This window comes from Stegostoma tigrinum, chromosome 7, assembly GCF_030684315.1.
Source record: "Stegostoma tigrinum isolate sSteTig4 chromosome 7, sSteTig4.hap1, whole genome shotgun sequence".
NCBI classification, from domain to species: domain Eukaryota; kingdom Metazoa; phylum Chordata; class Chondrichthyes; order Orectolobiformes; family Stegostomatidae; genus Stegostoma; species Stegostoma tigrinum.
Window position 1 is genome coordinate 35,767,863 of NC_081360.1, and position 20,097 is coordinate 35,787,959.

At 40.5% G+C, this 20,097-nt stretch overlaps 1 protein-coding gene across 4 annotated transcripts in view; it reads right to left on the reverse strand.

Moving 5' to 3' along the window:
- glsb (glutaminase b) overlaps nucleotides 1–20,097 on the reverse strand; it is a 118,758-nt gene that overhangs the window by 62,024 nt on the left and 36,637 nt on the right. For 2 of the 4 annotated variants that reach the window (XM_048534279.2, XM_048534281.2), the window contains exons 6-8: nucleotides 18,413–18,481; nucleotides 7,520–7,683; nucleotides 6,578–6,636 (exon numbers count right to left, since the gene is read on the reverse strand). In XM_048534279.2, the coding sequence (XP_048390236.2) occupies nucleotides 6,578–6,636; nucleotides 7,520–7,683; nucleotides 18,413–18,481 (292 nt within the window). The remainder of the gene's footprint in view (nucleotides 1–6,577; nucleotides 6,637–7,519; nucleotides 7,684–18,412; nucleotides 18,482–20,097) is intronic. The other 2 variants (XM_048534280.2, XM_048534282.2) reach the window with 1 other exon arrangement.

Sequence of the window (20,097 nt, forward strand, 5' to 3'; positions counted from 1 at the left end):
CCCAGATGTCCAAGTTCTTCAAGGACCGCAACTTTTCCCCCCACAGTGGTCGAGAACGCCCTTGACCGCGTCTCCCGCATTTCCTGCAACACATCCCTCACACCCCGGCCCTGCCGCAACCGCCCAAAGAAGATCCCCCTCGTTCTCACACACCACCCCACCAACCTCCTGATACAACGCATCATCCTCCGACACTTCCGCCATCTACAATCCGACCCCACCACCCAAGACATTTTTCCATCCCCACCCCTGTCTGCTTTCTGGAGAGACCACTCTCTCCGTGACTCCCTCGTTCGCTCCACACTGCCCTCCAACCCCACCACACCCGGCACCTTCCCCTGCAACCGCAGGAAATGCTACGCTTGCCCCCACACCTCCTCCCTCACCCCTATCCCAGGCCCCAAGATGACTTTCCACATTAAGCAGAGGTTCACCTGCACATCTGCCAATGTGGTATACTGCATCCACTGTACCCCATGTGGCTTCCTCTACATTGGGGAAGCCAAGCGGAGGCTTGGGGACCGCTTTGCAGAACACCTCCGCTCAGTTCGCAATAAACAACTGCACCTCCCAGTCGCAAACCATTTCCACTCCCCCTCCCCCTCCCATTCTTTAGATGACATGTCCATCATGGGCCTCCTGCAGTGCCACAATGATGCCACCCGAAGGTTGCAGGAACAGCAACTCATATTCCGCTTGGGAACCCTGCAGCCCAAAGGTATCAATGTGGACTTCACCGGCTTCAAAATCTCCTTCCCCCACCGCATCCCAAAACCAGTCCAGTTCGTCCCCTACCCCGACTGCACCACACAACCAGCCCAGCTTTTCCCCTCCACCCGCTGCATCCCAAAACCAGTCCAACCTGCCTCTGCCTCCCTAACCTGTTCTTCCTCTCACCCATCCCTTCCTCCCACCCCAAGCCGCACCTCCATCTCCTACCTACTAACCTCATCCCACCTCCTTGACCTGTCCGTCTTCCCTGGACTGACCTATCCCCTCCCTACCTACACTCTCCTTTCCAACTATCTTCTTTTCTCTCCATCTTCAGTCCGCCTCCCCCCCCCTCCCTATTTATTCCAGAACCCTCACCCCATCCCTCTCTGATGAAGGGTCTAGGCCCGAAACGTCAGCTTTTGTGCTCCTGAGATGCTGCTGGGCCTGCTGTGTTCATCCAGCCTCACATTTCATTATCTTGGATTCTCCAGCATCTGCAGTTCCCATTATCACCCATGACCGAAACTATTGGGTTTGTCACAGTTTTGACTTCTTTCATTTGTCCGACTGCAACACCATAAGATGACTCAACATCAGCAGCTTGGATGAATGGGCAATATCTGCCTCTGATTTCAATCTCTCTCACACGTTTAATTTATGGAAGGAATCACGTTTCACATGCAAAGTGAACTAATTCCCCGTTTACAATTGCTGCAACTGCAATTCAACTACATCCAACCTTCTGTAAAGTAAACTGTGCATAGTCAATTGAAAAGAGTTCACTAGAAATTGAATTTGTGGGATCTAATTCAAATGAAGTGATGGCAGTATACTGATTTTAAAATAATTAATAATTCGTGACCTCTTTTCTTCCATTTCTTTCTTGGTTGTGCTTGCGAGAATGTGCGTGAAAAATCACACTCCCCAACTTTCCACCACCAGTTTTGAATTATTTTGATTCAATTTTAAAGAATTGCTGTCACAAATTGGGTTTGGGGAACCACACCACTTCCTATTACTAAAAAAGGGAAGAGAAAAATAAAAAAAATCTGGTGCATACAGAAGAGGATAGTAGAAGTAATCCAATTTTCCACTTTTCCTTGTCTGTGACAATGTAAGTGATTTAGTTAAAGTGCTACAAATTCATAAACAGCATCCCTGGATAAATTATTTGTACAGTATTAGTTACATAATCTAAATTTATATTTTACATTTACGTACATAACAAAATCAATATTGAAACAATGTGAGCATTTATTAAAAGCACTAGTCAGAAAGATGAAGAATAACATAGGCCATAAGATATGAGGAGAAGAATTAGGCCATTCCATCCATTGAGTCTGCTCCTTCATTCGGTCATGGTTGATGTTTCTCAACCCTGTTCCCTTGCTTTCCCCCATAACCCTTGACCCTTTTACTAATCAGGAATCTACTTCTGTCTTAAAGACGTGGCCTCTACATTCTTACGTGGCAACGAGTTTCACAAATTCAAACCCTTCTGGCTGAAGAAATTCTTCCTCGCTCACTTCTAAAAAGTCGTTCCAATATCGTGCCCGCAGGCCCTAGTCTCTCTGACTACTGGAGAGATTTTCTCCATATCCACTCTATCCAGGCTTTTCAGTATCCTAAGTTTCAATCAGATCAAACCTCATCTTTCTAAACTCCTTCAAGTACATACCCAGAGTCCTAACTGTTCCTCAAATGATTTTGATTTGATGTATTGTCTTAAGTACTGAAATACAGTCAAAAGTATTATTTTGCATGCTCTCCAGACAAATCATATCTTACATAAGTATATCAGAGTAACAGAATAGAATGCAGAATAAAGTGTTACAGCTACAAAAAGGGTGCAAAGAAAGATCAACTCTACAAGTGATCTGTTCACAAGTCTATAACTGTGGAGAAGCAGCGGTTCTTGAAATCTGTCATGTTTTCTAACTTTTGTATGTTCGAACCAATGGAAGAGCGTGGAAGAGAATATAACTAGGATGGGAGGAATCTTTGATGATGCTGACCTCTTGCCCAAGGCAGCAGGAAGTATAGACGGAGTCAATGGAAAGAAGGCTGGTTTTGTGTGATGAACTGTGCCGTTTTCACAATTCCCTAAATTCCTGCAGTCTTAACAGCAGTTGCCATACCAAGCGGTGATGCATCCAGATAGGATGCTTTCTGTGGCGCATCTATAAAAGTTGGTAATAGTCATTGTGGACATAAACTTCCTTGGCCCTCTGAGGCAACAGAGGCATTGGTGTGCTTTCATGACTGTAGCATCACCATGAACAGACTGTTGGTGATATTTGCTCCTACAAACTTGAAACTCTCAACCATCTCCAACTCAGCACCATTTGTACAGACAGGGTCATGACCTCCAATCTCGTTCCTGAAATCAATGCCAGCTCCTTCATTTCGCTGATAGAGGGAGAGATTGCTATCTTTACATTGTGCCACTAAGCTGTTTATCTCTTTCTTGTACTTGGTCTCATCACTGACAAACCCTTCATCCCCAGGGTCATTCTTGCGAAACTCCTCTGGATGGCTTCCAAGGTTAGTGCATCTTTCCTTAGATACGAGGCCCAAAACTGCTCCAAATATTCCAAATGCAGTCTGACCAGAGTCTTATACAGCCTCAACAGTACATCCCTGCTCTTGCATTTGCGTCCTCAAAATGTACACCAATATTGCCTTTGCTTCCCTGACAAATGAACCTGCATGTTAGCCCTAACAGAATCCTGAACTAAGATTTATTGTCCTTTTATGTTTCAAAATTTCGAAAGCCTTTCCCCATTTAGAAAATAATCCATGCCTCTATTCTTCAGTAATTTAAAACAATTTTGTAAAGATATCAGAAAATTTTCCGAGGTGGAAATGTAATTTGTCACAATTCACAAGTTGTTTAACCAGATGAAAGATACAGATCACCCATAACATAGCAGCACAGTTAATCTCGCAAAACAGAAAAAGGATATCACTTCATAGCCCCACAGCTTTTGGTTCTCTAACTCTGGCTGTTTGGGTGCATTCCATACCCTCCTTGCACTTTTGAGGTGAGCCACCTGCTGCCTCAGCCCTGCATCTACGGTTTTTTAACTAAAACTACAAGAATTCCACTCTACTTCATCTCAAACCCTCAAAACTACTCAATTCAACAAGCTTCAGTCATCTTTCATTACAGTAACTTTTACACCATTGACTGCTTTATTATTTACTTCTATCAATTGCCTTAAAACATTTATTTGAAACTGTTGCACAATTCTAATTCTGGTAATTTATGATGTGCTAATTTTGTTTTATAAAAGCATTTAACAAAAACAATTAAAATTAAACAGTAGCTGAGACAGCTGACATTTAATTTGGAGCAAAAGACAGATCTGGTCAGGTAACATTCACCTGAGAATACTCAAAAAGCAGTGAGGTCATTTGCAGATGCTTTACACATCTTCATTTGGCTTGCTCGAGTCAGATTGGCTCCTTACATTGAAAGGATGTCATTTGGTTCTGATTTTCAAATAAGATGAGACAAAAAAACCAGGGAGCTACGGCCCATATGACTTCAATTATATGCAAAGATTGATAGAGAGATCCTAAGATGTATTGCCAATGATCACCTGGATAGAGAATGGAGTCAAACGGCAGAAAACAATAGCTTCTAGGGAGAAAACAGGACATGACTCACTAATTGGACAGTTCCAAAAGAGTTTACGAATTGAGGCTAGCTCAGTAGACACTACGTATTTGGACTTTCTGAAAGTCTTTCAGAAAGGTAATTCACAAGAGGTTATTGCACAATATAGAACCTTGTGAAATTGGGATGCTGTGAAAATAAAATGGGATATTCTACCAGGCATAAAATTTAGTATTAAAAGGTCATAGGTGTAACAGGAGATCAACTGTATTCTGCAGGGGTCAGTGAAGGTACACAGCAACTGCCTCTGATGCTGCTTGGCCTGCTGTGTTCATCCAGCTCTACACCTTGTTATCTCTTGCCTTAATTAAGAGTCTAGTTGTAGGTGCTTTGGACATGTTCTGCACATTTGTGATTCATACAAGAACTATGCATGTGGTTGGACCACACATGAGAAGAAGCTATATGAAAATTATGATGAGGATATCAGCCAACATTTTGCAAATAATATTCATTTTGGATAAACTCATTGTTTTATACATGAGCTAACATCAATATTATGACAATAGTGAAAATGGACGATCAACTTTAATCATTTGGCTTTAATTGGCCAAAAATCTTTTTTAAACCAAACACACTACTGACTTAAAATGGCTGCTTGTAATCACCTGACAAACCCTGGCAATCCACAGGGAAGATACAAGATCAGCAGCCTTAGAATTACTGTTTTAATCAAGAGGTCCTGAACTTAGATAAGAAATCAAAATGTGCATTTCTGGTTTTACTCACACTGGCATAATAACTGCACATATTGATAAAGGTCACTTACAACTAACCAGCTATAAATAAAAACAAAAATGACAAACAGAATCTGCAAAGGAATGGAATTAAACAGCAGCTTTTGAGCAAAAGAAAGCAAGCAACAAACAGATTACAAGGGTATTGGAAGCTCCTCCTTCTCAACTTCAATCACAGAAACGAGTCAAGTATTGTGCACTGAACAAGTCTATTCTGCAAACCATGCCAAAGAAATAGGCCTACTTGTTCCAACTCCCAACTTCTTTGCAAGCTCATTACCTATATGTGTTTGATTTTAAGTTTTAATATTTTTTCCTGAGGAGCAGGTGATAAAGCTTCACACTCCCACTCCCACAAGGAAAACCTTGACCATCCATTAAACTAAGCATAATTGAAGTGTGATAGCTACATGCCAGAAAAGATAAATGCCATAAAAAGCGACAGTCAAATAAGGTAGGGTTGATAGGTTGCATTGCCAGAATGGTTGAGTGTAGAAAACCATACACTTTTGTTCAAGGCAGCAGGCAAAGAATTTAAGACGCTTAATGTTTACTGCTGAATTTAAGCAGCTTAACTTCAGTGCATTTTGTTTTATGCACTTTTGTGGTGTTGTCCAAGGGGCATTTCAGTACTCGGATGCATGAACAAAGTTTTACACAAAAACAAACCAACTTACAGCAAAGATGTACCATTAGCACTAATTCCACACTGTATGAGCACATATTACATTTTTAATTAGAAAATTGGAATAATATTATGGTTAATTCCATGCAATTTCTACAACAGATGTTATATAGCCTTTCTAACTAATTAATCTCTTGTCATGGTGCAAAGGTATCCTAATTAGAGCTAAAAAAGTTCCTGGCTAAGGTAGAGATCACAGGAATTCAAGTTCTTGGCCCTGAATTTTTCTCCTTTGCCCTTTCAGAAAATTAAATGGTTTCTGATGGCAAGAGCCTATTAGTAGAAAACATGATGATCAAAGCACAACCGCATGGGGAAAGATCAACTGTCCAGATGTTTTCTTTTCCTGTCCATCCTTTTGCGTGCTCAAAGACAGACCATTTGGGACAGATATTAAGAAGCACTTCCACCCAAAGATAGTGAATGTTTGGAACTCTTTCACAAATTGCAGTGGATGCCAGATCAATTGTTAATTATAGATTGGGGGATAGATAATTTTTTGTAAACCAAAAAGATATTAGGGGATATGGGCCAGATGCAAGTGTATGAAGTTAGGACGCAGATTGGGCACAACCTCACTGAAATGGTGAAACAGGCACAAGGGGCTCAATGACCTACTCCTGTTTCCATTTTTTGTCCCCCATAAAGGAGCAAGTAGCTCCACCAACATGATACATTTCATTAGAAATGTATTTACATATATCTTGCATATTTGAATATTATTAACTTATTTAAAAAAAGAATAATGACACTTCTTACCTTAATAAGGGATGTTACCACAATAGCCCCAGCATTTACCATAGGATTATGGGGTTTATCTGAAACAAAACAAAATAGAAAATGCAGAATTTAACCAGTGGCAGAATGACCATTTCTATTACAATAGAAGAACAAAAAATAGCTGACCTAATAAATTTATAACATTAAATTCAGTAGTAAAGAAAGTAAACATCTTAATTTCATTACATTTTAATATATCTTTATGGTGCTGTGCAAGATGCAGAGGGGAGATTTCAAAAAGGGAGAGGATTAAAAACAGACAGAATACAATGCTAAGAATACAAAAACCTGTAGATTCTAATTGAGATTTTTTTTGAGAAATACAAATTTAACTACAAGTTTACAATTAAAAGCAAAGGCCCAAATAATTTATTTCCATATCTGGAACCATTTATTCATGCAGTACCTAAAATAATTGGTTCCCAAAATCCCATCAGACCTATTGGGGCAACAACATTTGAAAAGCCTAAAAGAATTCTCATAGGTCAATGCACTGTAAAAATTTCATGGGGAATATTTGACTTTATGATTGAAGTTAGTATTTCTAACAGTCATATAACACAGATTACAAACTGCTATTTATTCAAATCATGAGGAAGCTGGAATTACTTTTTCCCTTTCGAAGTATTTAAGTGTAAACAGCTAAAAATATTAATGACATTAACAATTTAATTATAATAACTCCTACAAAGATTCAGATCTATAATTTAAGAATTGCTGAATACTTGCAATAGGAAAAAGTACGTTACAGCTCCATAGGTTTCAATCAAAACAGCAGAATGTGACAAGTATGAAGTCCCTTTTAATTCTGACTATCTACACTTAGTCAGTTAAAACAGCTACCACACATTTTCATGGTGATATTAATGTTTCAATCTGATTCTATCAAAAAGACTTAAGTAGCAAACACACAAATTCTACCTTCTTCGTTTAGGAACAATTTGTTGAACCGCAATCCACTGGGCTCTTTACCAACATATTTGTGAACGTAATCTGTCCCAAGGTCATGAACAGAAATTGCATATTTTAATGGTTTCACACAGGACTGAAGACAAAAGGGAACTTTGGTGTCTCCAACAGAGTGCCTAGAATAATAAAGTTTCACACAATTACACAACAACGCCACACGACAAGAGAACAAACATGATCAAGAAGCATTTCCAAAGTACTAAACTGTTTGCCACATGTCAATTAAACCAAGTCAAAATTTTCACCAATGTAAAAATGTTACAACAACCAACATGAATACAGCAAAAACATTTAAAGCTCTCCAAACACACATGAATTACAATTAATGCAGCATCTTGGAATTAATCTCTTTGGAAAGTTAATGACTTAATTACAACACATTTTTTCCCCCCCGTTTGTAAGCCAGAAGACCATAACACAAGTAGAAGTAGGCCATCAGCGCATTGACTCTTCTCCACTATTTAGTAAGATCATAGCTGATCTAAGAATCCAAAACACATTTTCTGCCTTTTCCCCCCCCCGAATCTCACTTCCCTTTCTGATTCACGAAAAAAACCAAATACTCACCCTTGACAGCCCACTGTGGTAAAGGATTCCACCGATTCATTATTCTCCTCAAATTTTGTCTCAAAACATGCCCTAACACCAATTCTAGGATTACACCTTCTGGACCCTAATTATTGCACAAGGGGAACAACTGTTCACAGTATTCCAGTTATGGTCTAACTACCGCCTCGTACAGTTTTAACAATAATTCTTACTTTTACACTCCATTCCCTTTGAAATAAAGAAAAACAAACATTCTACTTGCCTTTGATATTGCACACTGAACCTGGATGCTAGCTTTTTTGAGCTACATATGGTCCCAAATGCCTCTTCTGTAGCATTTATCCATTTGTTTAAGATGGTTGGCTCGCCGAGCTGGTTTGTTGTTTTGCAGACGTTTCATTACCAAACTTGGTAACATCCTCAGTGCAACCACCAACTGAGCGTCAGTGTGTTTTCCACGTGGTTTTTAAACTCTGGGTCCGTTGAGATGGATTGCCTCACTTCCTTCATAGTGGAACGTACATCGGGTCGAGTTCAATGTGTTTATTAGTAGCATGCTTCGTGGAGTGCCATGCTTCCAGGAATTCTCGTGCTTGTCTCTCTCTAGCCTATCCCAGTTGGCCAAGGCAGGGAGTGGGTCGTTAGTTCGGGCGAGCAATTGTCATAGGGTTTATGTGGGATTGTGTGCCACTCTGATGCCTAGCCATCGTATGATCCTTGTGGTGAGTCCCAACGTGTTCCTGATGTAGGATAGTGTGATGAGCGTGTCAGGGCATGTAGAATCTTTCTGATGCTGTTCGTGTAGCCTACATGACTCCTACAACCGCTGGGCAGACTGACGCACAAGCCCACGTCAACCCTACGACAACTGCTCTCCCAAACTAAAAGACCCACTCCCTGCATAGACAGGGCCAATGTCATGTACAAAATCCCCTGCAGAGTCTGAGAGAAACACTACTTCAGACAAACATGAAGGAAGCTAACAAGATCATTATAAACACCAACTGGCTACAAAAAGACATGACCAATACTCACTCATCTCAATCCACATGGACAAGAAGAACCACAATTTTGACTGAGACTGCACCAAGATCCTGGGACAGGCTAGGTAGAGACAAGCACAAGAATTCCTGGAAGCATGGCACTTCACGAAGCATGCTAATAAACACATTGAACTCGACCCCGACCCCATATACATTCCACCATGAAGGAAAACCGGAAGTGAGGCAATCCATCTCGCTGGACCCCAGAGTTTAAAAACCAGGCGAGAAAACACACCGACGCTTCATCAGAGGCTGCACTGAGGATGTTACCAAGCACGGTAATGAAACATCTGCAAAACAAAAATCAGCCCGGTGAGCCAACCAACCTCAACACCCACAACCCAAGCTACAGATCCACTCCATTTATACATTTAAATAATATTCAGCTCCCCTATTTTTGTCAGTGAAGAACCTCACATTTTCCCACATTATATTTCATCTATCAAGTTTGTGACTACCTGGTTAACTGGTCTATATCCTTCTGTAGACTCATCATCTCACCACTTGTCTTTCCATCTAATTTTGTGTCATTCACAGACTTGGCTACCGTACATTTACATTCCTTATCCAAGTCATTAATGTATATAATGAATGTATATTCACTATTTACAGTGTGTCATCCTGAAAATGACCCCCTTTATCCCAACTCTCTCATCTAATAGTTGACCAATCTGTACCCATGCTCCAACAGCATGTGCTCTTATCTTATTAAATAGCCTAATGCGTGGTGCCTTATCAAACGTTTTCTGAATTATCTATCCTGCTCGTTACCTCCTGAAAGAATTCTGGTAAATTTTTCAGGCATGATTTTCCCTTCATGATGCCATGCCGACATAGCAGAGCTTTTAGAAGTATTATGATCAAGCAATAACATCTTTTTAAAAAGGCTTAATTTCCCAATAACAGACTTTAAGTAACTGGCCTGTTTTTCCTATCTCCTTTCTTACTGTAAATAAGGATTTCTGTAGCTACTACCTTTAATTCCTACGATGCATTCCATCAGGGACTTATTGGTCTTTGGCCTCATTAACTTCCGTAGCATTTCTTCATCACTGATAATAATTGATATATATGAATAATAAATGTGGAATTAACCTGTCTAATGATGACCATGAAGCCATTGACAATTGTCAGAAAAAACCCATCTAATTCACAGATGTCCTTTCGAGGAAACTGCCATCCTAACCTGGTTTGGTCTATCTGACTCCACACCACAGCAACGTAAATGGACTCTAAACTGCCCTATAGGATGGGCAACAAATGCTGGCCCAGCCAATGACACCCTCATCCCATGAACAAAAGAAATAAACAGTTATTTCCTCTCCTCCTTTTGCCCCTTGACTATTTTGGAATTGTGGAATCCTTCTACTGTGAAGACTGATGCAAAATATTTATTTCATATTTCAAACCAAATGCTAAAGTTCTACACTGTTATGGTCACTGTTTCCATGGGAATCTTTTACATTTTCATTTATTAAACCTATCTGATCACACATCATCGATCCAAAATAACCTGACCCTTGGGGGGTTATATTATTTTAGTAAACTGTCACAAATACACTAATTCTCGCTCATGGCTATCTCAGCCAGGCTAACTATCCCACTTAACAAGAGAAGATTTAAGTCACCCACGATTAATATACTGCTTCTTGTAATATGCCCACATTATCTCCTCTTAGGGATACTAATTCATCCAGTCATATACATTACACTAAATATTTTACTATCATCCAGGACCCAAAACATTGCCATCTATTAAACTACCCACACAACAGAAATCCATATTTTCTCCAGTTCAACACTGGCACAACTTAGCATCTATCAAAATAAAAAAAAATCAGAAGTCACAGGCACTGACTTCATTCTTTTTTCCTTTCTTCAACGAAACCCAGTAATCTCAGAGATTGGACAATAAAACGTGAGGCTGGATGAACACAGCAGGCCCAGCAGCATCTCAGGAGCACAAAAGCTGACGTTTCGGGCCTAAGCCCTTCGTCAGAGAAGGGGATGGGGTGAGGGTTCTGGAATAAATAGGGAGGGGGGGGAGGCAGACTGAAGATGGAGAGAAAAGAAGATAGGTGGAGAGGAGAGTATAGGTGGGGAGGTAGGGAGGGGATAGGTCAGTCCAGGGAAGATGGACAGGTCAAGGAGGTGGGATGAGGTTAGTAGGTAGGAGATGGAGGTGCGGCTTGGGGTGGGAGGAAGGGATGGATGAGGGGAAGAACAGGTTAGGGAGGCAGAGACAGGCTGCGCTGGTTTTGGGATGCGGTGGGGGAAGGGGAGATTTTGAAGCTGGTGAAGTCCACATTGATACCATTGGGCTGCAGGGTTCCCAAGCGGAATATGAGTTGCTGTTCTTGCAACCTTCGGGTGGCATCATTGTGGCACTGCAGGAGGCCCATGATCGACATGTCATCTAAAGAATGGGAGTGGGAGTGAAAATGGTTTGCGACTGGGAGGTGCAGTTGTTTATTGCTAACCAAGCAGAGGTGTTCTGCAAAGCGGTCCCCAAGCCTCCGCTTGGTTTCCCCAATGTAGAGGAAGCCACACCGGGTACAGTGGATGCAGTATACCACATTAAGCAGAGGTTCACCTGCACATCTGCCAATGTGGAAAGTCATCTTGGGGCCTGGGATAGGGGTGAGGGAGGTGGTGTGGGGGAAAAAGTGTAGCATTTCCTGCGGTTGCAGGGGAAGGTGCCGGGTGTGGTGGGGTTGGAGGGCAGTGTGGAGCGAACAAGGGAGTCATGGAGAGAGTGGTCTCTCCGGAAAGCAGACAGGGGTGGGGATGGGAAAAATGTCTTGGGTGGTGGGGTCGGATTGTAGATGGCGGAAGTGTCGGAGGATGATGCGTTGTATCCGGAGGTTGGTGGGGTGGTGTGAGAGAACGAGGGGGATCCTCTTTGGGCGGTTGTGGCAGGGGTGGGGTGTGAGGCATGTGTTGCGGGAAATGCGGGAGACGCAGTCAAGGGCGTTCTCGACCACTGTGGGGGCAAGTTGCGGTCCTTGAAGAACTTGGACATCTGGGATGTGCGAGAGTGGAATGCCTCATTGTGGGAGCAGATGCGGTGGAGGCGGAGGAATTAGGAATAGGGGATGGAATTTTTGCAGGAGGGTGGGTGGGAGGAGGTGTATTCTAGGTAGCTGTGGGAGTCGGTGGGCTTGAAATGGACATCAGTTACAAGCTGGTTGCCTGAGATGGGGATTGAGAGATCCAGGAAGGTGAGGGATGTTCTGGAGATGGCCCAGGTGAACTGAAGGTTGGGGTGGAAGGTGTTGGTGAAGTGGATGAACTGTTTGAGCTCCTCTGGGGAGCAAGAGGCGGCGCCGATACAGTCAATGTAACGGAGGAAGAGGTGGGGTTTGGGGCCTGTGTAGGTGCGGAAGAGGGACTGTTCCACGTAACCTACAACGAGGCAGGCATAGCTGGGGCCCATGTGGGTACCCATGGCCACCCCCCTTGATAAACTACTTCCATTTCATCCAGCATCATGGGACATCTCCTATTAAACCTCACTTGACTCTGTCACTCTGTCAACTTGATTCATCTAATACGTCCAGCATCCTGGACACTACACAAACATCAGGGAGCATAAACACACCTTTCTTACATCCATTAGCTTCCACCCTCCAAAATATCTTCAAAACACTGTTCATTTTCAAATCCCTCTTAGTCTATATCACAAAATCTGCCTTGATAGCCACTGTATTAGAGGATTCCACAGATTCATTATCCTCCTCACTTGTCTTAAATATGTCATCTTGAAGTCTTGTATTTGACTAACTTCCACTTAAAACAATAGCAGGGATTTCACTCCCATGCAGAACCTCAAAATCCACTGAATCACACTTGCTTTTCTACCTGTTCAGGGCCAGTTAATATGTTTTGAAACACAAGATCTTTTAATCATGCAAAGTATTGGTGACCAAATTGTGTCTTTACTTCATAGAAGAAGTGAGACATTTAAAAAAACCACAGTACTTTTGAGAACAAATATCCAAATCCTACTCATGAGTCCTTTCAAAACTACTTTAAGCATAGATAAATCTATGGCAAAGCAGTTATAAAAGCCCTTGCTAGACTACAGATCAAACAGTAAACTGATGTAATGCAACAAATAACACTTAGATATGACAATGTAAGAAATACATTTAATCAATTGATGTGGTATCAAAAAGTACTTTAAGGGGTGCACTGAATTGAAACACAAGTAGATCACATGCAAAGATATAGATAAATGAAAAAAAACTAAAAATCAAACAATGGAATATAAAAAGCATGATTAACCTAGGTCCACTGACTGAAATGCAAGCAATGTTGTCTGTCCACTAGAACGACTACTACATGTAGTCAAGTTAACGTCACAGCATTCAATGCTAGGGCACAAAATCACAACTTCTCAGAACCCCTTAAAGTCAGAGTCAGAGTCTTAAACAAGAAGAACACTTTTTAAAAAAAAAATCAGACAGAAGCACTGCAGATGCCTAAAGTTGTAATGGTGACAAAGCTAACTTGGGATACAATGAATTACAACTTGAAACAAGTGAACAAGGTTTTCCAATGCTACACTGGAAACTTTGATGATGTACGAGGGAAGTAGGAGCTATCTGCTGTATCCACAGACACACTGCTGCAGACAGATTCACAAGTAATGAAAGCAGACAGTCCAGGAGGTCAAGAGCAAAAGTTGAACCCTAAGATTCTGGATGTGATACCATAAGTTTAATGGCCCCACATGAATGGAAGATAGTCATTGAACACATCTTCAAATGTCATAGCTTACAAACTGGCTCATTTGCTTCAGCTACTATTTAATTTACCACACACCCAACAACCATCGAGACACATGCTTAACCTTCATATTGCTCTACCTCGCTCGTACATGAACTCTTCCAATGCTGAAAGCCTTTCCAGAATACCCGCCAGCTGTGCGCACAATGCCAGCCACATCACAACTCACTGGCACACATCTCTCTCTCATTGGAGAAAAGTAGTGCATAATTAGAGGCAGCAGAGCTTGTCATCTTCCTAGCGAAAAAAGGACAATTCCAGCAAGAAGATTACCCATGGTTAAACCAGGCAAGTTACGAATATAGCATCAAATTCTAATGAAATAAAACAAAACAAATGTGGCAAAGATCAGTGTTAAGAAAAGGACTGGGAAAGTTTTTAAAAAAAATGAATGATACCCAAAAAAAATTAAAATGATGATCAAATTTGGGGGTAAGCTTGCAAGAGCTTCTTAAAAGTAGATTAAAAGGAAGACAGAAGCCAAAAGGTGAACATAGGTCCCTTAGAGAACGAGATCTGAGGAACCAGAAAACAGCAGAGGTGTTAATAAATATTTGACAGTCTTCACAATCGATAACACTTGTTTTGGAATATTAGTGTCTATGTAACACCTTTAATTGAAAAGGAAAGGATACAAAAAGCAGGTAACATAGGCCAGCTAGTTAACATCTGTAATTGGGAAAATGTTAATAGTCTATTAGAAAGGATGCAATAGCAGAACATTCAGAAATACAGATGATCAAGCAGAGCAGGAAATCACGAAGCGGAAATCATGCCTAACAAATTTACTAGGATTCCAAGGAGGAGGTAACTGATGGAATAAAGGGCAAACAATGGATGTGATATATCTATCTTTGGAAGACTTTTGTCAAGGTGCTAGGCATTAGGCTACTGAGATAAGAGCCCACTATATTGTGGATAGTATGTTAGCACGGACTGAGTATCTGTTGACAAATAGAAAATCAAGTATTGGGACAAAAGGGGCATTTTCAGGCAAGTAAGCTACTGCTAGTGGAGTGCCACAGGGATCAACGCTGGCAACACAATTAGTACAATATCAGAGGATTCTGGGTAATCCAAGACAGAAGACAGGAAAAAAAAATGTGGCTGTCAAATCTTTTTTGTGAGATATTCTCAGTGTTGGAACAGATTTCCTCAAATTCTAGGGACAGTAATTACTCTTTTACAAGCTGTTGCACTATTTGGGAACTTCATGGAAACAAAGAAATCAAACCAACAGCACTTTAGAAAGGAGGAAGACAACAAGGGCAGTGAACACATGGGCAACGATTCAAACCGAGAAAGAAACCTACACTGCTAACTGACCCAGTAATAAACTGCATGGCTGAAGCCTTCGCCATCTGGTTCCAAGTATCTCTGGACATTGGAGTTCATTCCAAGAAAAAAAAACCAAGCAGCTATATTCACAGCTGACTTTGGAGAAACCAGTGTGGGAGTTCAGAGCAGGAGAGCAGCTGAATGGCTGTTTAAAAATGTAACCTTACCGTTTTTGCACAGGACATTGGTTAGACCACTATTGGAATACCCTCATGCAATTCTGGTCTCCTTGCTGTAGGAAGGATGTTGTGAAACTTGAAGTGGTTCAGAAGAGATTTACAAAAGATGTTTCCAGGTTTGAACTACAGAGAGAAGCTGAATAGATAGGGATTATTTTCTCAGGAGCATCAGAGACTGAGGGGTGACCTCATAGGTGGTTTATAAAACCATGAGGGGCATGGATAAGGTAAATGGACAAGATCTATTCTGTAGGGTGGGGGAATTCAAAACTAGGCACAGCTTTAAAGGTGGGGTCAGGGCAAGATTTGAAACCAGCCTAAGGGGCAACTTTTTCCAAAAGGGTGATGCATGTATGGAACAAGGTATCAGAGGAAAATGGTGAAGATTAGTACAATTACAACAACTTTTAAAAGGCATCTGGATGGGTATATGAATAGGAAATATTTAGATGGGCATAAACTAAATGCTGGCAATGGGACTGGATTTATTTAGGATATCTGGTCAGCATGGACGAGTTAGAGCGAAGGGTCTATTTCCATGCAGTACATCTCCACGGCTCTAAGGCTCTACATTAATGACTTGAATGAGTAAAGTAAGTGGACTGTAGTCATGTTTGCAGACAACAAAAAAAAAACAGATGGTAAGGTAAGTGATGAAGATGAAAGTCTGTAGAGAGATAAAGAAAGGTTACATGTGGGTTAAAACGTGATCAATTTATAATGTGGGAAAATGTAAGGTTATGCATTGTGGCATGAAGAATAGGAAAAATGAACATAATTTAAATAGACAGACTGCAGAAAGCTATAGCACAAAAAGTGATTTGAGTCCTCATATATAAAATGAATTGAGGCTAGCATCCAGTTTTATTGGGCAAAAAGGAAGGTAAACAGAATATGAAAATAGAGAGCAACTATTCGTCTTTATTTCAAAAGGGAATGGAGCATAAAAATAGGGAGGTCTTGCCAAGATTGTACAAGGCACCAATCAGATTGCAGCTCAATTACCACGAACAGTTCTGTGGTCTTTATCTAAGGAAAGACGTAACGGCACTAGAGGCACTCTATCAGGATTACTACTAGGTTGCTCCCAGGTACGGAAGGATTGTTGCATAACATGAGATCAAATGGGTTGGCCACTACACATTTAAATTTAAAAGAATGAGGGTCAACCTAATTGAAACATACAAAATTCTTAGAAGGCTTCATAGGGCAGATGCAGAAAGGTTGTACCCCTTTGTGGAAGAGTCCAGCACCAGAGGATACAATCTCAAAATAAAGGATTGCCCATTAAAGCAGAGATCAGGTGGAATTTCTTCTCTTAGGAGTAAATCTATAGATTTATTTTTACAGCAGAGGACTTTAGATGCTGGATTGTTAAAAATATTAAAAGCTGAGATAGACAGGTTTAAATCACTAAAGGAATCACGGGTTGGGGAAAAAGCAGAAATGTGTTGAGAATTATCAAAATCAGCCATGATCGCACTAACTAGCACAGTAGACTCATTGAGCTGAATGGTCTATATCAGCTTTTATGTTTTATAAACAGTATGAAGACAACAATGTAACTCAATACACAAGGTCAGATGCTGAGGGCAATTTAAACAACATCATAAACCTGAATGTGGGAGGCAGAGGGATGCCCTGATAGCAGTTTACAATATGAGAGGCATGGATAGAATGGAAAGTTGAAGTCTTTCTCCCCTCCACCATGGTAGAATGTCAGTTACTAGGTGACACAGATTTAAGGTAAAAACAAGGAAGTTTAAAGGATGTGCAAGAAGCAAGTTTTTTTTTTCCTAAACACCAACGTGGTAAGCGCCTGGGATGCATTGCCAAAGAAGGTGGTAAACAAAAATACAATAGCAATGTTTAACAGGTATTTTGACAGATGCATTACTAGACAGGGAATGAGGGGATACAGACCACATAGAAACAAAAAGATTTTAATTTACTGAGGCATCATGTGTCAGCACAGGCTCAGCAGGCTGAATAGCCTGTTCCTATGCTGCATTGTTCTTCTTCAAAAGACAATCTACGCAAATCACATGTTTTGCTGCAGTTGACTGACAGGAATATAGAAGGGGAGGGTACAGGAGGCTGATCTATTCAATGAACAGTTTGGTGTACCGAGTGTCCTACCAGAAATCCTGTATGCAATGTCCAGTAGCATAGTGAAGTCCAGCACCACCTTTTCATAGGGATTACCACAGAGTTTGGAGCCATCTTTCCCAGTGTGGAATTGACATGGTCAACTCCATTGGCACACATGTGGACTCAACCATGATGTCACAGCTGACATTGGCAATGTATCATAATCAGAAGCCACTGAACATCTAGAATCTAGAGTGGAAGCTCAGATTGTTTTCATCATAGCTACAGATACGTGCACAGTGACTTCCAGAATCCTGGAACTTGTCCACCATCTGGTTAATAGCATTGCTGAGGTAGCTCACTGAGGGGGGAAAAAAGTCAAATAGCATATGGACCTGCTGTTCACTCAAGGGATGACAGCATTCACCCTCCCAATCTGTCTCACTGCTGGAGTTCTTCCATTCCTCACCAGTCATTGAGAAAAACACTCCAGATGCTGGAAAAGACAAGTGCTGGAAACACTTAGCAAATGAGGTAGCAGTGAAAAAAAAATTAATGTTTCAGGCTTATAACAATGATCGTTCATCAAAACTTGTAGTCCATAATGTTGCATGATGGGATGTAACATTGTGAAGCCAGGCCTGCTAGGACATCCCCCAAGCCATCTGCAGTCTTCCACTACAATGTAACAACCTCTACTAGGCATGCTGGAGCCTCTGCAAAAATACAACATAAAAACAGAACAAGACCAGACAACAGGCACACAGAAAACGAACACAGTCATTAAAAGGAAAGCAAGAGGGAATTTGTTATATAGTAGCTTGATGGCAGTAACAGACAGGTTGCAGACTTACTTTAAGTGGAAAACTGCGAATCTAACTACTTGTATTTCACAAAAAGTAACTTTTCCAACCACAGTTGAGCTAGAAAAAGAAAATGGATCAGTTCTCACTTGTGGTCTATTCTAAATCTAAAGGCCTATTTGTGCATCCATGTTTTGGAGCAACATGCCCGAGTAGACGCCTAAAGTCAAAAACTCCATCAGTACTTGCCACACCATTGCCTATGGGCTTCTACAAAGGGAAATCACAATACAGAACACCAAACAGTTGCATAATCATATCAATAGAATGAACTTGTCAACTAGCAAAGGACCCGCAGATGGTCCTTTACAGAGCCACAGTGGGAACATTCTTCCTGATTTTTAAAATCAACGTTCAGGTGTATGAGGTGAAGAGGGTATGTCAGTTATGTCATTGGGCTTTAAAACAGTGGTGACACCATCAATTTAAGGTTGCATACCATCAATTGCACAAAAAAAAAACTGAATAAATTCTGTGCATATTGCACACACATTCACAACTTACAATCAGGTACTACTGTGCCTAATTTTACACATTCACAAAATTGAATTTGTGCAGTTCAATTCTTGCAGAAAATCATTTAGATTAACAATACTGTCAATGACAAAAAAGGTCCCAAAGTAGGAAATATGCATTGTCACTAAACCCATTACCAGGAAATAGAAGTAAGCCACATCATTTCAATTCATTGGTATAAATTCAAACGTGTTTGGTCTGCAAAATCTATGCTTACCCCATGTCTGCATTTTGTATCAACAGTCTGATCTACTAGCACCGTAAGTTTACGACGACTACACAAATTTGAGTAGTTAAATCAAGGTCTGTTTCTAACTACCTATACCTTATTTGCATAAAACAATATTCTCAGAAAATGTATCAACTTTAATGGAGCGCAATACATACAAGCACACCTGATGGCATGTTCTAGTCCGTAGTAAGTGATGTAACAACTGATTTGTGTACATAAAGTTAAACATGAATACTTAAGAAACACCGACAACCCAGAAGCTAAAAAATAAATAAAAGTTAATTTTTTCTTGTTGTTATGTATGATATACACCTGAACAAAGCAAAAAGCAAAATCAGATATAACACTCAATCTTTACAATTTTCACTGTCCATCATTTAATGGGACAAGTAATTGCACAAATTCATTTGGGCCACGACATTCTCCCTATTCAATTTTTTTCTCTACAATTTATCACTAAGCACAAAAAATTGTACCTTCAAGTTTTACAAAATAAAGCCCATCTTTGTATATTATGCTAGTTATTAAAAACTACAGAACATGAAAACCAAAATCGCTGGAGAATCTCAGCTAAACTGCAGTTCTGAAGAAAGGTCACTGGACCCAAAACGTTAACTCGGCTTTGTTGCCACAGATGCTGCTAAAGCTGAGATTTTCCAACAATTTCTGTTTTAAATTTCTATTATTCTTAGTTCTTTTGATTTTTCCTCGTTCAGTATTAAAAACCAGAGTTCATAATACATTTTACAATTTATTTACAAGTTCGTGCAATATAATGATTCCATTAAAACTTTAGAAAAACATGTTTGCAGTGCAACACATTTTTTTCATGAAAACAAATCAATAACAAGAAGCAAAATTTTCCTAATCTAGGGATTTAAACATTATTTAAATATTTACATTAAAACAGTACCAAATCTTGCTAGCA